Consider the following 24,796-nt stretch of genomic DNA (forward strand, 5'->3'; position numbering starts at 1 on the left):
TTTTATATTATGTACATATGAGTTTTTATATTATTTATATATGAGTTTTTATATTATGTATATATGATTTTTTATATTATGTATATATGAGTTTTTTATATTATGTATATATGAGTTTTTTATATTTTGTATATATGAGTTTTTTATATTATTTATATATGAGTTTTTTATATTATATATATATGAGTTTTTTATATTATGTATATATGAGTTTTTTATATTATTTATATATGAGTTTTTATATTATTTATATATGAGATTTTTATATTATGTATATATGAGTTTTTTATATTATTTATATATGAGTTTTTATATTATGTATATATGATTTTTTTATATTATGTATATATGAGTTTTTTATATTATATATATATGATTTTGTTATATTATGTATTCATGAGTTTTTATATTATGTATATGAGTTTTTATATTATGTATATGAGTTTTTATATTATGTATATATGAGTTTTTATATTATTTATATATGAGTTTTTTATATTATGTATATATGAGTTTTTATATTATATATATATGAGTTTTTATATTATGTATATATGAGTTTTTATATAATATATATATGAGTTTTTTATATTATGTATACATGATATTTTATATTATGTATTCATGAGTTTTTATATTATGTATATGAGTTTTTATATTATGTATATGAGTTTTTATATTATGTATATATGAGTTTTTTATATTATTTATATATGGGTTTTTTATATTATTTATATATGAGTTTTTTATATTATGTATATATGAGTTTTTTATTTTATGTATATATGAGTTTTTTATTATGTATATATGAGTGTAATGATAGTTTGAAAGTAAAGGTTGATGGCATTTTTAATGTGCAAAGAGCAAAAAAGATTCGATTTGAATCTATTCACAAATCGGAATGTGATTTTTTTTGCACTTATTTTGACTTTTGCAAAATGAAAGATTCTTATTCTTACATCGTTTCAATCATTCAGGCTGCAGCTTGTCAAACTCGGAAATTTTTAGATCGAAATTGCGAAATAACGGATTCAGTTGAAAATTCTATATGAATTCCAAAGTTCACGATAACAATTCTTTAGTTTGACTCAAAGCACTTGAAGAAGGTCGGAAGTTATATTGGCCGGAACGCGGTGAAAATGACATCCAAGATGCAAATAATAATCGGAATAATCAACACAATCCAATTAATTCGCAGTAGTTAAGTGCTAACCATAAGATTTATTACAAGCAGTTTTTATGTTAAATCACAGGTTCGAACCCTGCTGAGTCTCATGTTTCTCTTTCGGGACTTTTCTATGTTCTAGCCTTGTAAATAACTATTCATTTAAATACTCTTTAAAAAGCGACGTTTACTTTAAAATAATTTACTGACCGATCTGAACTACATGGTATACTTAATTTAGACTAAATATATATATATATATATATATATATATATATATATATGAAGGGCGAATGACTGAACTTATGCATTCATGACCTGAAAATTATATCTCTCTCTTGAGGATATTGACGGTGTGAGACTATAAGAAAGCAACCTCTGTCATGGACGTGCATCAAAAGCATTGAATTCTTGGTAAAAGTGCATTGAGAATGGTTGTGACTATGCGGAAAGATGAATTTTGGTGCACAAAAGGTTGCTCGTTTTGATGGTACCACTTTCATCTTCATATCTCTTCAACTTTTTGAGTTAAATAAAAAGGAGAATTTATTTTTGTAATTACCCTCCATATATATATATATATATATATATATATATATATATATGATTCAGTCATTCCTTGCCTCAAAACGACAATTCAGCAGTGAGTTTCCAGTTACCTTGGAATAATAAAGAACTCTTTGATTGCTGCAAAACTCCGAACTCATTGCATTGGACAGAGATGCGCCTGGAATTTGAAAACAACTGACCAGTCATCGATGAATCGTCATATTGAGGCAAGGAAAGTACTGGTATGATTGTATCCGAAGCGTAACTATCTTAATAAACATGTTAGACTTTAATTCTGATAATCGAGCACTCTGATAAATTTCTCTCTAAAAAATGGTATACATTCAATGTGGTTGAATATTTAATATATGAAATAGTGGATATGCATTGAAACAGACTGATTAGCAGAAATAACGACACAAACACAATGAATGATTAAGGTCGTCTGAATCGACCGAAATATTTTACTTCTAATTTAATGATGGGTTTGTGTACTTATTTTTACTAGCTTATTGCTATGCGTAGCAACTATTCAATATGCTAAATATTCGATCTCGAATAGTGAACACTCATTTTTCAGGATAGAATGGAATCTTTAAATATACATATTTTTATAATAATGTTTTACATTACTATTTTAAAGATATATATATATATATATATATATATATATATATATATTCATATTTATATATATATATATATATATTTATTTATTTATTATTCTTAAGAGTATGAGAAAGAATATACGCTATATAAATTATATTTCGAATTGTAACAAATATTAAGCTCAATGAAAGTAAATTTCTAACTTCTGAGCATGTATAACATTAGTTATCTTTCAAAATACCAAAAGATGGAATTAATTCATACTCATACAATTTTATAAGTCTTTAGGCAGACGCCTAAGTTTTCATTATCTTACTATATTATCATATTATATTATCATATGTAATATTGTATTATATTATCATATGTAATATTGTATTATATTATATTATCATATGTAATATTGTATTATATTATATTACATAATGAAAATTCAGGCGTCTGTCTAAAAACATTATGAGTTTGAATTAATTCCACCTTTTGGTATTTTGAATTAGATAAAAGATGAGGAATAAAAGTTATATATCATTTTATGATATCATCAGAACAATAAGGAAAACTTAACTGAAAGACAACTTTTTAGGCCATGACATTTCGAAGCTATATGTTTCTCGTCAAATGTAGAGAACGGGCCAGAATTATACAAAATGCAAATATAGACAAAAACTGTTTTTTTTTTGTTTGTTTTTTTTACACGGTGGTCACCACTTATCAAGGCCCGGAAGCCACTCAGAGATAAGGGTTATTGCAAGTACAGTACGTTAGTGTGGAGATTTGATGAAGTGTTTACTTACTGGTTTAATAATAGATATGGAATAATGACAGAAATCCCATGGCTTAAAGAGGGTTTTTTTTTTCTCTTTTTAATTTTCTGTATTGTTCTGATGATATAATAAAGTTATGTATGACTTTTATTGCTCATCTTTTATTTCATATATTTGTTTGCCCCTCTTAATAGTGTTGAGCTTTTCTTATCTTGATAAGGTTTGCTTTGTTATAGATATATTCTTTGATAACATAATTGTATTATACATACATATATATATATATATATATATATATATATATATATATATATATTAGTTATCTTGTACACATGGCTCTGTGGATATATACGTTGATAAATATGAAATTGTACCTGCAATTTTGCTTCTACTTTCGGTTGAGCCACTTCTCTCACTGTGGTGTTTTTTCTTGCTGCTAGATTTTGCATTCTTCGAAATCGCTTTCTTATCTTTCCCATGAGATTTCTCTGTACTTTTTCGCTTTACCCCAGAGGAACCATTCCTCCTATCTGTCGAAGAAGCCTCCTCGTTACAAGAAGCAGGCCGAGGAGAGCACTTCTCACTGCTATTACTTGTTGTGCTACGTTCAACCACCAGAGACGACGACGACGACGACGACGAAGAAGAAGAAGAGGAAGAAGAAGAAGATGACGACGAGTCGAGTGCTTTTGGGTTTTTCCTAGATTTAAGCTCGAATGAGGCAGCCCGAATAATAGTAAAAGAGGCATTGGGGTTAGGGTGTTTTGGTGCTAGCTTACAGTAACCTGGCTGAATTGGCGATTTCTCGGTGTTAGGAACGAACGAGCTCTCACCGCAGGATAGTAGTGACATTGGTCGTTCGGATGCGGACGGTACTTCACAAATGGACGACGACGACGAAGAAGAAGAAGAAGAAGAAGAAGAAGCAGAGGTTTTTTTCCGCTTCAGTTTATCTTTCTGCTGCAAGGATTTTTGCGAAGCATGTGATTTGTGTATTGAATGCTTCTGATGGCCGCTGTCTTTCCGACGTTTGTGCTTTCGCTTTGAGCTCGCATCTTTCGAGTGCCTGGGGTGAGAATGTTTGCTGCTAATGTACGACGACGACGACGACAACGATGACGACGACGAAGATGAAGACGAGTTCGTGGAGGACTTACGGCAGTGAGAGGTGTCGGTTGTCTGCAGATTGTCGGATGATGTCGTCGGGTTTTCTGAGGCGGACGACGGCACCCCGATGCAGGAAGATGATGAGGAAGCTGACACCGCCTTGAAAACCCTGACTTTGTCATCTACGTTAGACTTATGGGATTGCTTGACTGCTGAGTCAAACAGAAATGTTGACGACGACGATGACGTAGTTGGCAATGGTGGTGGTGGCGGCGGAGGTGGCATAGGTGGTGGCGGTTGTGGCAGGAGGGCAGCTTGTTGCTTCCTGATCGGAGATTTTCCGGCAGATTTGTAGCTCTGGTTCGACAACTTTGACTTAGAGTAACGCTTGCTGTCACCCTGGCTACCACTGTGGCCAAAAGTGTCGGAGCTTGAAGATTTCTTGAGGTCGACCTCTTCCGATGTTGTCCTTCTTCGTCTTTTGCCCATGAGAAGAATCGGATTTTGGTCATAGGCTAAGAAAGAAGGAAATGAGAATCAAATACAGACATCAACAAAAAAATTGTTGCGCACATATTTTAGAAGCAGATTCACTCAATTAATTAATGACGAATATACGACGGATTAAATTAATGTTTTTTTTTCTGTTGATTTTAAATAAAATACTTAATAGCCAATTACCCCGCCATCTCACCTGAAATTAAAAAAAAAACAAACAAACAAATGTACATTTGTATGAAAGTTTTATGGAAAATATATCACCTCAACATGTGTTTATATATATGTGAAGCAAAAATGGACAAAAGAAGACTTAATAAATCAACGTTTCGCCTACCGTTTCTTAGGATTTATCAAGTGCAAACAAAATAGCTAAAAGTGGTCCATGTACCATGTTTAGTAATTTTGTTCATGCTTGATTGAGTGGTTAGATGTTCCTTATTACTCCCTTTAATTCATATCTTCGGATTAAGTTTATCAGTTTATCCTTTTATTGCCATATATATATATATGTATGTGTCTACATATATATTTATATATATAGGCATAAACAGTTTATATATATATATATATATATATATATATATATATATATATATATATATATATCCATATACATTTCTATAGATAAACATTTAAACAAATATATAGGTATAAATATATATCCAAATACACACACATAATTTATATTTACATGTATATCTATATATTTGTCTGTCTGTCTCTTTCTCTCTCTCTTATATATATATATATATATATATATATATATATATATATATATATATATTAAAAGTGGGAAATATATTTAAAACATCTTGGGTGTATTTTCATGTATTTTTCTTATGTGCTAAATGTCTATTTAACAATAATAATAATAATAATAATAATAATAATAATAATAAGAAGAAGAAGAAGAAGAAGAAGAAGAAGATGTCGAGATACTACAAAAATGAGTTGTCTTTCAATCACAAATTTCCTCAGGTCACTAGTGTATTAGATCTATGCTTAAATCATGCCACAATTTCCTGACAGTATCATTCGATTCTACCATTTCCATTTTTTCTCTACTCTATTAAACATGGCTATCCATCTTGGACAACGTACAAAAAGAGTTTCTAACCTAATAGGTCACACACTGTCTGCTAATCTCCAATTCCTGTCACATCGCCACAGTATTGCATCCCTGTGTTTTTTTTTACAAGTACTTCCATTGAATGTACTCCAATGAACTTACTGCACCTGCATCCCTTCAACAAAAATACCTTCGAATCATTCCATATAAGCAAAATTCCACGCCTTCAGAGGAGAAGCCTCTAGACGCCGAAGAATTCTGCTCTAATAGCTTCTTTCCTTTGGTCAATTACCTGTAGAATTCACCCCCTGCTCCCTATTTGCTCAACTATATGAACATACATAAATTTAAATGTAATTTGAACAAACATCTTACTACTCAACTCCCCATTCAGATTACTTCCTCTATAGATCTGGACCCAATCACAGTAGTCCGTTATGCTTTAGTGGCAATGTCTTGTTGGAGATGAATGTAAAAAACAAAAAGAAATATATGATTGAAACGTGATTGCATTTGTGTAGCTTCTCATCACACACACACACACACACACATTATATATATATATATATATATATATATACGTGTTAGTGATGGGACGATTCTGTACTAATTCCCGATTTCGATTCTTTATAAATCTCTAAATATTTAACTATAAAATTGTTACTTTGTCCGATTACTATAAAAACACACATTAAATGTGCCTATATTTTCTCAAACATATAAAACACATTTGTGAGGGGGTGATCTAGAGATTTTAGTCTGGAAGCTTAAAATCAATAAATATTTATTTTATTATTACTACAACCAGTGGAAGATATTTCTTACCCAAAATCAATTTAAGGAATTGGTTTTGGTATTGAAAAATAGGCTCAACTTTTTCCGATTCCGATACCGATTAAGCGTCCCAAAACAAATTATATATATATATATATATATATATATATATATATATATATATATATATATATATATATAAGTTATAAAATGTATATGGCGATTAAGTTACACTGAATATTCCACGTTTCATCTACTCTAGGACTCTTCAGGCTTATGCTCATAAGCCTGAAGAATCCTAGAGTGGATGAAACGCGGAATATTCAGTGTAGCGTAATCGCCATATACTTATATATATAACTTACTAACTAGCTCTACCTACATATTGAGCACTTTTGAAGTAAATACTTAAAGTTTACGCATAAATCTATACTTTCGTATATTAATTTTATGTGAATAAATTAAGTAGTTATATATATATATATATATATATATATATATATATATATAGAGAGAGAGAGAGAGAGAGAGAGAGAGAGAGAGAGAGGGGGGGAGAGATGTGTCCGTTTAATTAAATAACAGTGGCAATCCTTGTTTGTTAATTTTCTGATTCATCCTTTCGGGTTGATCAACGAATGGTCTAATGTTCTGCTCACATGCAAACAGGAACTCTCCACATTTGCAAACGTTTTTGATTCTCATACGTCTTCGTCGGACACGTAGGGGATATACCAAAAGTGCATTTGAAAACGTTTGCAGATATAGTGAGTTCATGTTTACAATCGAGCAGAATCGTTAGATCCCGGCACAAAAAATGCTCAAATATACAAATTACATATGTATATAGCAGGTTAAAGGGATTCAAGAATGATAACTAATTAATTTAATGAGGTTATTAAGAGTGCTCAATAAAAGAAAAGCAAGATATATTTTTATTAATATAGACCAATGTATATGGTCGTGACACTGGCCATCCTAATATTTCGGAGCTAAGTTTTTCCATAGTTTTCAAAATTATACTTTCGATTTTCAGCTAGAGTGGATCTTGGTTATTGTCTGATCCATACTAAGTATTTTTAATGTTTGCAATCGTTAATGAGAAGGATCAGACAACAATGTTGGATTTTTATTCTAACAATACTCTCCCCTCTGATACTCGTGAGGTTGCTTGCAGAGTCGAGAAAGATTTTTGTAGTTATTATATAAAGTATGTCCGGAATTTTGGTATTTAATAATGATAGAGATATTCATAGATATTAATTTCAGATGCCAAACAGCAAGTAAAAATGACACGATCAATTTTTTTTATATAACCCACAAAAGAAGAACACAATAAAAAAATTAATATAAATTAAAACTATTTTGATTTTAGCAAAAAAAATAAATAAATAATAATAATGATAATAAAAAGAAAATTTCATTAAAAGCTGTTTTCAAAAATTTGTCAATTTAAAAATCCCCTGCAAGTAGAGGTGCAACATTTGACCATTTTGCGCATCTGCTTTGCAGCAAAAACCAATTGCAAAAAATAAGTTAGTGCAGTTTAAGAAATCGTTGTTAAATACTTTTTTTCTAGTTTTTCACTCATAATACAGGATGGAACAATAAAACTGTTGCCCTAGAAAGGACGACATGATTCCATTTCTGTTTGATGAAAACCGGTTTTCTTTTTTTGTTGCAGACCATCTACTAGTTGGCCAGTTGTGTACAAATCCCAAGAGCAATAGGATGCTTCTATCCTGCCTGAAAGTGACACAATGTTCAACGAGCAAGATCGGAAATGTGTCACTATACCACTCATGCTCTCTACTGATTCCAGTTATGACAACAGGACCATTGCCACCACCCTCAAAATGTATCGTTGGATTGCCACAAATAAGAGGGACATGTCCAGGGTGATGAAAACAATGTTTACGACCACGGTTATGGTCTTTGGTGTGGTTTCAAGTACGGGCCACATCATGCCACCTCACATCTTTGAAGTCGGCTTGAAAGTCAACACCAAAGTGTACCTGGATATGTTGAAGAGTGTGATGATCCCTTGGTGCAGTCAGATGACCGCTGCAGATCCTGGATGTGCTGAAGAATGCGGTGATCCCCTGGTGCAATCAGTTGGTCGCTGGCAGACCCTGCGTGTGGCAGCAGGACTCGACACTGGCCCACAAGTTCAAAGAGACCCAGGCTTGGCTTCAGGAATGCTACGACTTTATATCCTTCTCTCACTGCCCCCCCCTCCGCTCCCGACCTACGGGACAACTTCGTTTGGTCATACATCGAAAACATCACCAACATGACTTCCCACAACACCAAAGCCAGCCTGATCGTTGCCGTCCGCCGAGTATTCACCGATCTACCACCGGCGTTTGTGGAAAAGACATGCTCCCAGTTCTGAACACGTATCGAGGTAGTAATTGAGGCTGAAGGCGGATACATTGAAGAGATGTCAGCTCTACTACATAATCAAGTTACCTGAATTGATTTTTTTTCAATAAAAGTTTTAAGATAAAGCTGTAGTGTTGTTTTCTTTTGGGCGACATTTTTATCGTTCCATCCTGTATTTCTAGGATCAATGGATCTGCTCTGGAAGAGCAAAGAAACAGATCCATACAAAAGCAACGACTACTTTTTTTCTTTTCACCTCAGAATCATTGGATGCATTTCAGTTTTGGGAAGCCACTTGTTTACCATTTTTTATGTGCCACAATTTTTAAAAGTTACAATTTGTATTTTAACGTAAACAGACGGTGGAAAAAATACCCATTTCTCAAAGGAATAATTTTGCCTGAATATTCTTAGACTATCGCAGTACAGATCCAAAGGAGATAATTTTTTAGGTTGTTAGTAATTTCAATAGAGAAACATAAAAATAATGATGCAACGAAAGAAACATATGAACATTTTTAAAATAATAAAATTCTAATGAGGTACTCCTAGTTTGTTTGTTTGTTTTTTTTTTTTAATTATTTGGACTATTATCCTTATTTTCAACTTATTGTTTTGAAATAATTAAAATAAACTATGCAAATTACACATCTCAAAATAAATTATGCAAATTACGCATCTCAAAATAAAGTATGCAAATTACGCATCTCAAAATAAAGTATGCAAATTACGCATCTCAAAATAAACTATGCAAATTACACATCTCAAAATAAACTATGCAAATTACACATCTCAAAATAAATTATGCAAATTACGCATCTCAAAATAAACTAAGCAAATTACGCATCTCAAAATAAACTATGCAAATTACACATCTCAAAATAAATTATGCAAATTATGCATCTCAAAATAAATTATGCAAATTATGCATCTCAAAATAAATTATGCAAATTATGCATCTCAAAATAAACTATGCAAATTACGCATCTCAAAATAAACTATGCAAATTACACATCTCAAAATAAATTATGCAAATTACGCATCTCAAAATAAACTATGCAAATTACGCATCTCAAAACAAACTATGCAAATTACGCATCTCAAAATAAATTATGCAAATTATGCATCTCAAAATAAAATGCAAATTATGCATCTCAAAATAAACTATGCAAATTACGCATCTCAAAATAAACTATGCAAATTACACATCTCAAAATAAACTATGCAAATTACGCATCTCAAAATAAACTATGCAAATTACACATCTCAAAATAAATTATGCAAATTACGCATCTCAAAATAAATTATGCAAATTACGCATCTCAAAATAAATTATGCAAATTCAAGAAGTTGTGTTTTCAGTTAAACTTGAATGATCGTTAGTAACCATGTGTGATGAGATGATTGCAATATTTTTTCTGATTCCGATACTAAATTCTAAATTCCCGATTCCGATATAATTACTGATTATGATTTCAATTCTTTTAAAACCTCTAAATATTTAGTTATAGTGTTGTTACTTTGATTATTTTTTAATTTTCGAATTATTGTAAAAAACAAAAAAAAACATGTAATATGTACAGATATTTTTGCAAACGTAAAAATTATACACGTCGGGGTTTTGCTGTTTTCTGGGTCGGAATCTATTCCATCTAACACTTATTGTTGGCAAGATTTTCTTTACCTGAAACATTATCTTTTTAAACTCCTTACATCAAGTAGCATTATGTATTGTCTGAAGCAATTTGTTGAAAAAAAAAATGACCCCCACCCCAAATTTCACACTGCGAACTGAAGTCACACTCGATGATCTGATTATCACCTACCCATTCCCAGGGATATGATAAAAAAAAACGATATCTATAAGCCCTTATTCCTGTTATAGAAATAAAGAAATGCTTTGCTGAGCTGGCCCCTCTCTTCACCAAATTTTACAACAAATGACTTGCCGAATCTTGCTTTGCAGCTTGTCAAAATTTTACCTTTGCGGTATACGTTTTCAGAAATTTTGACCTTGAAGTAGTATTTATTTTTGCATCATTGCATCAAGTGGCTTCAGGCTTTGTCTGGAGCGATTTCTATTAAAAAAAATTACAAATCAGAATGCCAAACGCCTCTAAGGTTTTGTAATGGTCCCATGATGCAGTTAATTATCAGGGATAATTAATAGGGGATTACTTTAGGGTTAGTTAGAATCTAATATGAAAAATAGATATTTGAAAGGATTTAATAGGTGCAAGAATATTAGCTCAGCCATGTAATGGATGATTTCGTGAATCACCTGTTTTGTTTATGGAAGTTAATTAAATCTATCCTTATTATTTGGATTATTCAGACTACTGTGATTATCTTGCTTTCCCTCAGAAATGAAACAAACATTTTTGTGTATATTACTTGTAATAAGTGTATTTTATACTACTACGACTACTACTACTACTACTACTACTACTACTACTATTAATATATAAATATTTCCTCGATCAACCATGTTGCCGTTTACACAAGCCATGATAGCCACAAATCGAAAGTTTTTTGGGGTTTTTTTTATGAAATCATCCTAGCGAGTGCAAAATCCTACTTGTGAGACATCGTCCTGATATCTTAGTAGTTGATGACTGCATCCCTTGTTGAAAAGAAGTAGATGCGTTCATCAGTCGGATTTCACCGAGGTTTGTCTGATACATATTAGCTAATTGACTTTCTTGTATTTGGTGTGCTGGCTCGGGTGTCAGAGTACTCGCCTCGCATGCAAGTGACTCGGGTTTCAAATACCGAGTTCAGATATGTTCTATTGATGCACCCAAAGAAGAGCGAAACTCGAGTTTAGGACTTCAGGTCTGTGGCTTTCATGGCTTGTGCAAGCTGCGACGTGAATTGATTGTCGAAGTAATTATACATCACTTCAAATTCAATAAAAATCTCAATAAAAATCTCATATATACACATACAGTAATGTTTCGCTGTATCACAGCTCATCAGTGCGGCTAGACAGGCAACTACCTCAAGCCAGGATCGAAATCTGACCGCCCAAACCATTACGCTATTCAGCTGCTATTGTGCGGGTAGTGAATTAACGATGTTTTGACATCGTCCAAATGCCTAAGTTCGATTTGTTTACACAAAGAGCATCGCTTAATACGCTAGCAGTTTGTATATCATTTCATATATAGACACAAATCTATATATAGATAGAAATAAATATTGCTTTGATATTTTTACTATGAAATATATAATATATTTATTTGAAAAAAAAAAGCTATGTCATTTTTTGTTTTGAAAAATATAGATAACATTTTATCTTGAAAAATATGCGAACAATATCGTGAAATAAACAATCGATCAATAATCTATCATAAATTATCTACAAGAATGATCGAATTTCGATATATTTTTCTTTTGATGTTTAGGGGAGTGTTGAGATTATGACTGGTAATTTGTATCATTTGAATTATTTGGATCTCATACACTTTCGAAGCTGGGGAATTCATGTGCGTTATGGAATGGCTACAGGGGGTGGCATGCTATACATGGCCAAACTATGTAATTTCGATCCAAAGTACGACAAAGCTTTAGAACGGTTCTGAAGTTTTGATATGTGGATTGATTATTCATAGAAGTTCGACAAGAAAAAATCTAAATTTGAAAATAATCACCTCACGGAATGTTGCATAAAGGAGCTTGGGGATTGTACACACAAATTCCAGGTTAGCAGAGAACAAAGAAAATACAATATCGGACTTTGACACATATATTGACCTCTGATGGAACAAAGAAAGAATGTGTCAATAAAAGCAAAAGGTTCGACGAATAACAACACAGAGTGAAAGACAAAGAGAGAAAGAGACGCACGATCGTTACGTCATCGTCAATCACAACCATCGCTTTTCACCCTTGCTTGATACGTCCGACAACTACTTCAGGCAAAACATGAATTAAATTTAAAAAAAAAAAACAGTTTTGTTATGAAAGCGTTTCTATATTTGATTTCCAACATCTGGAACAAGCTAAAGTTTATATATTTATTTAACAGCACGCATCCTTGTAAAAGTTCAACAAACATGTTTATGAATACGTGGGCGATAAACAGATAAGTCGTTACAGAGAGAACTGACAACGCAACAGGAAGTCGAAAGTTGCAACGTTGTTAACAGAACAAACAAGATTTGTAAATATGGTTGTTTGCTTTTGCGGATCTTTTTATAAAACAAGAATATAGAATCGAGCGAGCAGAGAAATCTACGAAGAGTTTTTTTAATCAATAAAATAATATTGAAATATGAAAGAAAAACAGAGAAAGACAGAAAAAGTCTTTAAGTTCACATTTATATCACAATTATTAATAATTTCATCATGAAATAACTATAAACACGCGCCAAACAAGGGACGAATAACACACACACACACACACACACACATATATATGTATGCATATAAATACATATCAATCTATAGATGTATATAAATAGATATATACATGTAAATATATATACGTATAAAAATACATTTAGACAAATATTATTGAATAGCACGGAATTATTCTGTTTTACAATTTTCCTTTTTATCTTCTCCAATCTTCGAATAGTCCTTTTTGTGCTCTTCTCGAAATTGTGTATGTTGGATCCATAATCGCTTGTTTGAATGATAAAAAATACTAACACATTGTCCCGAAGATTGACTCTCCACCTCTCTGACTCTAGCTCCATATCACAACATTTAAAACGACATGGCTGCCAACTTGTAACAAATTACCACGTGACTAGGAAAAAATATATAAGTAAATTAAAAAACAATCTCTACATTTATTTTTACAATATGACTGAGGATGGTAGAAGTACCTCTATTGAAAGCGCTCGCGATTATGGATCCAACATATACAATTTCGAGAAGAACACAAAAAGGACTATTCGGAGATTGAAGATAAAAAGGAAAATTGTAAAACAGAATAATTCCGTGCTATTCAATAATATTTGTTTAAATGAGAAAATGCTGCCTAAATATACACAATAAAGATATGTATAAATATGCATATAAATATATATAAATATGCATATAATATATATATGCATATAAATATATATGCATATAAATATACATATAAATATACATATAAATATATACATATATATATACACATATAAATATATATATATGCATATAATATATATATATGCATATAAATATTTATACGTATTAATACATAGATATATGCATATAAATATTATTTTATATGCTGTGTTTACCTGTTGAGCACATATCGTATCTTTTATAAATCTTTTGCCATGAATATTAAACCTTACTTATTTTCAACACTGATTGTGTACAACCATATATAGAACCCGATTTGCTTCATAATGACATTCAACTGTGGTTAGGGTTGAACTGGTTTCAAATGAATTGGCTCCCAATTTCATAGAAATATGCTCATATTTTAAAAAAGTCTGCGAAATGAGTTCCTCTCTATAGATTCAGAAACATATCCAGCAGTTGGTATTACTATAATTGTCACCCACCTGCTACTGACTACCGGCCGACTGTTGCTTAAATTTCCTTATTTAACAAGAATCAGTGGGTCAACATGATCATAGTGGAAGTGACATGTTGCATGTAGAATTTAAAATTATCACACACACACACATATATATATATTTTTTCAGAATGTGAGAGATTACATATAATAAATTCCACAGCAACGTCGCAGCCCACAAGACAATGACAATCAATGAACCGGAAGTCCAAGACTCGAGTTTCGCCGTCATTTGGGCTCATCAGTTAGACATATCCGAACTCAGGATTCGAAAGCACTCTGCCAACTGAGCAATATATATATATATATATATATATATATATATATATATATATATATATATGGCATAATCACACTGACACACCGGTTCTCGTTAGGTCAGCAAAACAGCATTGAGCTGGTCAGTACTAAATGGATGACCAATTTGGGAATTCCAGGTGTGTTGTATGTATGTTGACGTCAAAGAATTGAACCCCCCCTAACAGGGGTATATATGCAATCGGAATATAATATATATATATGTGTGTGTGTTTGTGTGTGTGATTATTTGTGAATTCCATATTCTCATGTAACTTCCTCCTATGGAGGAAGCTGGTTAAACCCGTATGAGGTTAGTGCGGTTTCCATTTCCATTCCATTGGGACGATTTCAATATTTTTCTCTATTCTGGTACAATTACCGATTCCGATACAATTACCGATTCCGTACTAAATTTCCAATTCTGATACAATTACCGATTCCGATATATATATATAAATCTCTAATATTGAACTAATAAGCTGTTATTACTGTAAAAACAAATGTTAAATATGCGTATATTTTCTTAAACACAAAAACACACTTGTGGTGAGATGATCTATAGATTTTAGTTTTGCTGTTAGTTTTGCTAATGAATAAACATTTAGTATTACTAGTAGCATGGTTTTGCTTTAAACAAAATCAAATAGAAAAATATAATAAATGGAATCGTTTTTGGCATCGGAAAATAGACAGAAATTTTTCTGATTTCGATACCGATTCTGATGACCAAAAAGTTCTTATTTTTCCGATTCTTGATTCCGATTAATCGTCCCAACACTAATATATACTACAAGAGAGACACTATTATCAAGGCCTGATGATCACTCGAAAATGAAACAAATTAACTAATTAACTATATAGATACATATATATATATATATATATATATAAACACACATTTATATATGTATATATATAGATACACACACACACACATATATATATACATATATATATATATACATACGTACATATACATACATACATACAAATATACGTACATTATATATATATATATATATATATATATATATATATATATATATATATATATTGCTATTATGCGACGGAATGACACAAAACACGAACAAGGACAAACATAGGAAAAGGTTTATGCACATAGATGGATTATCATAAATGTCTTCTACCCATCGGTCCATCCTTACACGACATTCCATCCCCACAAAAAATATGTAATTACCAATGTTGCGTAAAGACATCCGAAGAGCAATATACCGAAACAATAATGTTATAATTAATAAAATCAGTCAGTGTATGTTTTAAAATTTTATTATAAAAAGTTATTCGAGGAAATTAAATGAACGCGCTTAATATATATATATATATATATATATATATATATATATATATATATATATAATAAATTGACCACATTTAATTTGTATTATTAATAATAATTATTTAAATACCTATATAATTATTAATCATTATTTTTCATCCCTACAAACGCAAGTGTTTCATGCTTTCGCAATCATCAGTGTAGGATGTTATAATTACTACCGGTAAGGAGATTCGAACCCAATTACAAAGTGAACATTTGACTCCATTGGATAGGACGTTACATCTGGGCCAGCAGCATTTAAAACAAAAATCAAAGGACATTAAATACTGAATACAAAAGGATGTTGTCAGTATGTATGCATGCGTGCCCAGTTAAAATTAAAAATTAATTGTCCCCACCCCGCCGAAATTAGATGTCTTTTGGCTAGTGTTGCCTCGGAAGAATAATATCTTAAAAATAGAAGGAAATATTAATTCTTTGACACTAAACTTGTGTAAATATTTTAATGGCTCCGGGTTTTTTTTGTTTTTTTTTTTTAACCAAAGAGTTAATTTCTAATACCGACTGATCTCTTGAGGAATCTATACAATAAATTACTTGTCTGTGTATGTGTGTCCAGAGAGAGGAATGGATTGGGTGGATGCATGAATAATAGGAGGTAGAGAGAGGGAGGGTGAAAATGAAGGAACGGGAAAAGGGGAGAGATCGAACTTTTAATAGAAATAAGGACAACGCCGGGTAGCCTTACAATCTCCAGCACCTTTATCGGTATCAATATATATATATATATATATATATATATATATATATATATATATATATACTTTTTATTTGTTTTACATAATATTCATGAATGTGTAGCGACATATAAATACCTATGTAAAACAAATAAAAAGTATATTTTGTCCAACTTTGGTATTTATCACTGTTGCATTAACCTCATTAAAACTTCATTGCTTACTTTGTCGTTGAAAAATATTGACCCTGAAATATATATATATATATATATATATATATATATATATATATATATATATATATATATATATATATATATGAATTATTTTAGTATACATCAATAAGTCGATGTTCAAATTGATACGACCTTGATAAGCCATTACTTGTCATGATTCTGGGGACCATAACTGCCATTAATCTTTTCCAATAACGTGCTAAATGTAACACTATTTATTGTCTGTAAATAAAAGAGAAATAGGTATACCAGTTTACCCCATAAAAGCTTCTGAAATTGGTTATTATTTTCTTAACAATCTATCATTTTTCACCGTATTTGTGATTTGTTACGAATTTTTTTTAATTTTTTCTTTTTTCATTGCTTTTTAATTTTTTCCTTCATTGTTTTTTTTCTTTTCTACGCTACTTTTCTCTCTCTTTTTGTTCTTTGTTTTCTTTTTCAAATTCAAAACAATTTCGCTTATTCCTGATGAAGCCTTTCAATAATTGAGACGAAATATTTAATCCTACAATTCAAATTGATTTCATTATATCTGTGGTTCAATTCGCTTTTTTTTTGCAGTATATTATGAACTTTGTTACAATTATAATATTTTATATATTTTCCTGTATTTGTACACCAATTTATTACTTTTACGATTTTTATTAGCATTAAATTCGGTCAAATCTCCAACTCCTTCCACAATATCCATTGATACTGACCAAATATTTCCATGAATATTATTATGGTATATTTTCTTCAGAACTATCTGATCTATTTTCTGATCCCTTTGTTTCAGCTTGTTTAACTTGTCAGTCTAGTGGTCTTCATCAATTCATTGTTTTGATACCTCATCGTAATACAACTTCTTACATTCCAGTAGCTTTTTTCCAAGAAATGCAGACTTGTGGAATTCCCTTCCTGCTTACTCTTTTTCTCCTATTTGCAACCTTATTCTTTTCAAGAATAAGACAAGAGGCATCTCCTGTCTATGCAATAATCATCTGTTATTCCTGTTAGCTCCTTACATCAAGTGGCTTTATGCCTTGCCTGGAGTAATTTCCATTTAAAAAAAAAAATCCACCAATTTTTCATTTGGTTCCTTTCATTCGCATCTTGTGATCCACGGATGCTCGGACAGTTACTTATTTCAGCGGATTAATTGTCATATTTTTCCGACCTTTCTCCCTAGCAGAGAATGAAGCTGTCTACAAATTTGCTCAATACATGTACATAACCCCCCCCCTCACACACACACACACACACACACACACACACACACACACACACACACACACTAAATTGCCTCCCATGAAATCGTTAAGCCTTTATGACCTGGTTGAACTAATTCATTCAGTCATAAGTAAATAAATATAACAGCATAAATAAAGTGGGAATTGATTCAAACACGCCTTGTACGTATTAGTTCAGTATCTGGGTAAATGCCAGATACCTCCAGAGTGCAACTATCTATTGTTTACATTCAGTATGTCGCCATTTGTCTCAGAGAGTGGAGGATTTCGTTTGTTGTCATAAACACACTTGTTTCAAGCACTATAAATAATAATACCGGTAAGTTTATGAAATGCAAAATTATCAGTGGTAGTTTAACTATTGAACTTCATAATTTTTCCAGCTTGAAGACATTCATAATTCAGGCCATAATCGGTTAATAAATTTCATAATCCTTTCTGCAATAGTTGGTACAAAAAACTTCTGTCTACAATTGACTTGTCCACTAAGTTTCAATCATGCACGTTCATCAGGTTTCATTCAATAATATGCTTCTAATGTACACATGGCAATTGCTCGACCGAACTCCAATCTATGGTTTCCCTAGCCAAACTTTCACAAAAAAAAACACTCGACTACCTACAACCACTATAAACGATTTCTCCCTCTCTTTATCTCTGCCTAAATCAAAACGCAGATTCCATGAACAAAGCTTCTTACTCAGAACTGTCCGCCTGAGAACACTGTCCCACTGGTATGCTTCCCAGTTGAATACAATACAGCCTTAAAATCCAATGTAAACAAGTAAATAATCAAATTCTACCTAATCTACACCATTAATGATTACTACAATAACACCTTACATTAATTAATCCTTATCCTTGAGTGAATTTCGGGACTTGATAAGTGGTGACTTCCAAGTGAAAAAAAACCCCTCTTCATTGGAAACACATCTGGATACAACTGATTTGGGTTCTGAGGAAGTAGGAAGAATCCAGTAAACGTGAAACCAGTTTAGTACCACACCTCCTACTGATGAGACGATCACCAAAGTGCCCCACATCTCATTGATCGGCAATAAAACCTTTTTGGAACATTCATGTCTAAAATTTGGTGGACAAGTGGTATCAAATAAGTTTATTTGCTCGAAATATCCAAATATGGTTCGATTTAAAAAAAAAAAAAAAAGATTGCAAATACTATTAACAATTCCATAGATTGTATTTCTTTGAGGGTAGGAGTGTCAACCTGTGTTGTTTTTTTTTTTTTCATGGTTTATTCGAGTGCTTCAATGACAACTGGTGCCACTGTCAGCCAAGACGAAGAGGATCTCAGCTTCTTTGTTTTGTTGGAGTTTTTTTTTTAATAATTCAGTAACCATCAATCATGCTTCCTTGGCCTTATGGCTATGAACAAAGTGCAGTATCTGTTCTGATACTACACTTCACTTCTTTTTTTTTTGCTCTCGGTCAGTGGTGGAAAAATCCTTCTAATCTGAGACAATTTTTATTTTTGTTCCTATCCAGAGTGCCACTTTTTAGGGGAGCTGAATTTTCCCCACATTACAAACCGACCTCTACCCTCGTGGGGAGACAAATAAATAGGAATAATCAGTCATATTTCTTGTCATGACAATTTCCTCAAATTAGTTTTTTGGTTTACGAATCAAGCAGTTTTGTCAAATGACCTTAAACTAAAAGATCACAAACATTCCTGTTCAGTCCGAGTAACGTACTAGTCAAAACAAGGGAAGGAAAAACATTATTTTATGAACTTGTTGGGAATTGTAAAACATAGAAAAAATATTTGAAAGTGATTTCGTACTTATAATTTTTAATAAAAAAAAATTATAAAACATTTTTTTTTTAATTTGTATATTTTGATATTTTCTTTAAAGCAATGGTAGGGTGGGGGTTGACAACATGGTGACAAGAATGACACGAACAAGAACAATCCACATAGACGACAAAAAAAAATAAAGAACAAACAAAGGAAAAGAGCAATAAACACAAAGTAACAATAACAAGCAACACATTTTCATAACACAATGATAGCAATCACAACAACATATACATATACACTCCAAACACGCTGGAGAAGGAAAAATGTAGGCCTGAAAGAAAAGTAAACTGGAGACTCAACTCTGGAACAGAACTTCCCTATTACAAGATGAGTGAATGCACCGAGTAACCCTGAGGTATTAGCACATGTGCACGAATTCAAAGTTGCAATTAAAGAAATGTGAATTAATCACAACAGAATCTATTTTCTTTTAAACCTTATTTTAAACCTATCTCATATTCAGAACATGTCTTTATTAAAACTATACTGAACCTGTCTTTATTAAAACTATACTGAACCTGTCTTTATTAAAACTATACTGAACCTGTCTTTATTAAAACTATACTGAACCTGTCTTTATTAAAACTATACTGAACCTATCTTTATTAAAACTATACTGAACCTGTCTTTATTAAAACTATACTGAACCTGTCTTTATTAAAACTATACTGAACCTATCTTTATTAAAACTATACTGAACATGTCTATATATAAACTATGTTATGTTTTTTTCAAACTTTTAACACCACAGAGAAATTAAATTTCAAATTAATAAACCAGTGAATGTATTAAGCTTATTTTGAAGAAAAAAACAAACTAAAAACAAAATCACAATTATAGTCACATAGGTAATTTGACCAAAGACACATGTGACCTGAAGGCTCATTTTTAATTGACTAAGACAAAAACCTGGGAGAGGACACCATTTCTTTTCGGTGATTACTCCGCTTATCTTTAATTCACATGATTTCTCGAGTCTTTAGTGTGACTCAATAATGGATTGAACCACAGTCTCCCTGCCCATTAGTAAACACTATTATACCAAATCGACAAGTTTTAGTAGTAGTGGTTCAGTAACAAGGTATGTGGGATGTGTAGTTAAATAGAAAAGAAATTCCCCATTCAAAATTCGATTATGTAAAAAGAAGAAAAAAAATCCTCTTGAAATTAAGATGAGAAATTAAGTTGATGCGACAAGGAAGTGACGTCATGACAGGAAGTCGAGACAAAGGATCTGGCAAAAACAACCTTGTTCAATCTACTCTTTTTGGTTTGCTTGTAAGAAAGAATAGTTGTGAGCTGGTTATGTTTTAAGACATAACCATTTTTTGGTTATTTTATATCGAACCAAATCATTTGCATGAAATTCGGGTTCTTAATATCCTCAAATATTCATTCCTGCTGTTTGTTATAACAAGTTATTAACGGCATATATTTATGCGTATATAACCACACACCAACATGTTAGTCGTATTTAGGATAGATTCTATTTAACGCATAGATAAGACATTGGTAGGAACTATCAACCCAGGATTTGTGTAGATCTGCGAGTAATGCCAAATCAAGAATTACATTACACTCCTGGAAGCTTTTAAATTAAAGCTTGGACAGGGCATGTTCAATCACCTTACAAAGTTTACCAAAATTTATATGTGGCATACAGATATTTTTATTTCGAACAAGGTTTTTTTTCTAAAAGAAAGTAAACCAATTTAAATAGCACTTATAAATTTGCTTTAAGTAGGTAGTGCCTTGTAGAAAATATTACCTATTCTCTTCACCAAGTAAATGATGACTGTTTTGAGATCAAGCATCATATCCGAGTTTCTCCTTTTTATATACTAGTTGCTCTATTAAGGCTTGAGAACCTAGTCTAACCCACTATTTCTATTTTAGCTAGAGAGAGGACATATCGACTTATACCTTTCTCAAAGAAATTAGTGAAATTGATGCGACTGACCTCAAAAACTGTTCAGTGGCCCAATAAGTGTCACATGATAGAACCCAACTTGAATGCAAGTGCCCTATCAATTTATTTAACCCTAACCTGTCAATTGTTTTATTTGAAGCCTTTGTCAACATAATGAAGTTTCAACCATTGTAAGCACTTTTTTTTTTACTGTTATTTTACCCCAAATAAGGTACCGTATCACTTTGATGTAAGGAGCTACTGATTAGGACTAAATCTAAAGGGATACTATGTAGGGAGTTGAGCAGCGAGATATCTGTACATATTACACTTGAACTTCTGCATGTCAGTACAGTCAGGGAAGCAGCGATCTGAGAGTGAATTCTACAGTTTAGCAGTTCAAGGGAAGAAACTATTTGAGTAGAAAAATTTCCGGCATCTATAATGTAGGTGTGGGATTTTGCTGCTTGTTGGGTTAGTCGGGAGTAATAATGTTTTGGGGGGTATAAGTGCGTTGAGTTCGTCAGAGCTCATTCAATTAAAATATTTACAAAACAGGCACAGAGATGCAACATTATTAGGTGGGCAACTGTTTTTTGAACCTTGTCTAAGAGTGGCAGGTGCTTCAGCCCAGTATTCTTCGGAAGAACTTTTGGTGCTTATGCACTTATGTTACCGTGCTATTTTTTAAATAGTATTTTTAAGTAAAATTCAAGTTTTACGATATCTTTTTTTTTTTTTTTTTTTAACTATTCTGTAGTTTCACCTAACAATTATTAGGTGGCAGCACAGAATATTACAAAACAACCTCCCCTCCCAATGTTAAGAATGGCTTTCAAAATAAGAACGTTATTATTTCTGCACGGTAACATAAGTGCATAAGTACCGAATTTTTTCTTTTGGAATTTAAAAGCGAACGATTTATTTAATCTAGTTATTAATTGTTTGGCAAGCAGCGGAAGAACAAAGAAATTTGCAACTACTGAACCATTGGATGAAGACAAACTTTGAAAAATTAATTAGCAAAGAATACAAATTCTTTAGCAGTTAAAATATGTCATTAATTGTAGACTAAATTACTTAAGACTCTATACATGTTTCTTTTCATGATTTTAAAGAATAGTAAACAAGTGTTTAGATTCTATCTTTTTAAAGAGATGCGCTTCTCAATGACAATGCAACATCAATTGATAAAAGTGTTAAGAGAGAAATGTTGAGGATCACTTACATGCAAGAGGAAAGTCTTGCGGGAGCATTCGGATATGGTCGATTGGAATTCGACCTGTGTCACCATCGTCAAATTCTACACTGACACAATTGTTGTCAAAGTGTGGATCTGGACTCGCTGGAAATAAAAAAGGATACAAAATGAAGAATAGAGAATAACTGAAAAGGTTGAAAGAAATTTGAATTATTTTATTCTTGTGGTTCCTTTTTTCATAAATAAAAAAACTGTGTCATTGAAATGCATTGAGATCTGAAGATTTTTTTAACTATTATCCACGACCAAATCTGGACGATTTATAAAATTAATATAATTAATGTAAATACATCCGGGTTCCTCCACATAAAAATATAATTGGCTGGTGTAAGCCTTAAATATGGACGGGTATTCAGCCTGGGAGAGACATTGAAAACTATGCCAAAAGCTTAAAGCTTAAGCATATTACAGTGTGGAACGATAAAATTGTCGCCCTAGAAAAGACAACATGATTCCATTTCTGTTTGATGAAAACCGGTTTTCTTTCTTTTTCTTTTTTTTTTTTTTTTTTTGCTACTAGTTGGCCAGTTGTGTACAAATCCCCAGAGCAATAGATGCCTTTTATAATATCTGAAAGTGAGACAATGTTCAACGAGCGAGATCGGAGATGTGCCACTGTACAACTTATGCTCTCTATCGATCCAAGTTATGACAACAGGACCATTGCCAGCCCCCTCAAAATGCAAAGGCAGATAACAGGGATGTGCCCAAGATGAAAAGAAAGTTTTTGGCCACAGTTATGGTCTTTGCTGCGGCTTCAAGTGAGGGCCACATCATTACACCTCACATTTTGAGAACTAGAACCAAAGTGTAGTAACTGTTCAAATGCTATACTTAATCTATAAAAAATGAACACCATCAGTTGAATTAGTCTTACTCTATGGCTCAACAACTTAGCTACACGAAGTGTAGTATCTGTTCAACTTCTACACTTAGTATATTCCCTTTTCACTTAGTGAAGGAGAAATCTTTCTGAAGGCTATTTTTATTTCTGTTCGAATTCAGAGAGTCTGTTTTGGGGAAGCTGGATTTTTTTCATGTTTAAAATAGACTTTCTGCCTTAATTTGCCCTCATGGGGAAGAAAGTAAATAGAAACTGCATCATATCTACAAAGATATACTTCTATCATCATCATCGATTAAGATGACTAGTCAGGGTCTTGGTGCTTTATCCTACGGTGTTATAGCATTCCACGCTCAGCGTAGAAAGTTTTCCCATAAGTAATGCATGGGTAGTTACCAGGGTTGTTGCCTTTGGTAATGTTTTTGTTCAAAAGTGACCTTTATTTTTGCCTCTATTTCTGTCTTTCCTTTGTGAAGACTACTGCGCCAGCAACTTTGGTTTCTTGCTCTTCCTAATTTTTTGTGTTCATATTCATTACCTTTAGATGCCACTATCACATCTTGTAGCAAGATTTCTGTCACCCGATCTTTCTTTACTCATTTCCCAAATCTCTATACAATTAGATTAGGGGGATGCGATTGTTTCCCATTCTGGCCACATATCCAATCCATCGCAATTGTGTGGTGCCATTTACGGCTTCTATGC

At 32.0% G+C, this 24,796-nt stretch overlaps 1 protein-coding gene across 6 annotated transcripts in view; it reads right to left on the minus strand.

The window, feature by feature from the left end:
* LOC145297491 (uncharacterized) overlaps positions 1-24,796 on the minus strand; it is a 241,128-nt gene that overhangs the window by 20,379 nt on the left and 195,953 nt on the right. For 3 of the 6 annotated variants that reach the window (XM_080143383.1, XM_080143382.1, XM_080143381.1), the window contains exons 27-28: positions 23,215-23,331; positions 3,462-4,709 (exon numbers count right to left, since the gene is read on the minus strand). In XM_080143383.1, the coding sequence (XP_079999509.1) occupies positions 3,462-4,709; positions 23,215-23,331 (1,365 nt within the window). The remainder of the gene's footprint in view (positions 1-3,461; positions 4,710-23,214; positions 23,332-24,796) is intronic. The other 3 variants (XM_080143386.1, XM_080143384.1, XM_080143387.1) reach the window with 3 other exon arrangements.

The sequence above is a fragment of the Euprymna scolopes genome, chromosome 18 (assembly GCF_053919585.1).
Source record: "Euprymna scolopes isolate OS-2025 chromosome 18, ASM5391958v1, whole genome shotgun sequence".
NCBI lineage: Eukaryota > Metazoa > Mollusca > Cephalopoda > Sepiida > Sepiolidae > Euprymna > Euprymna scolopes.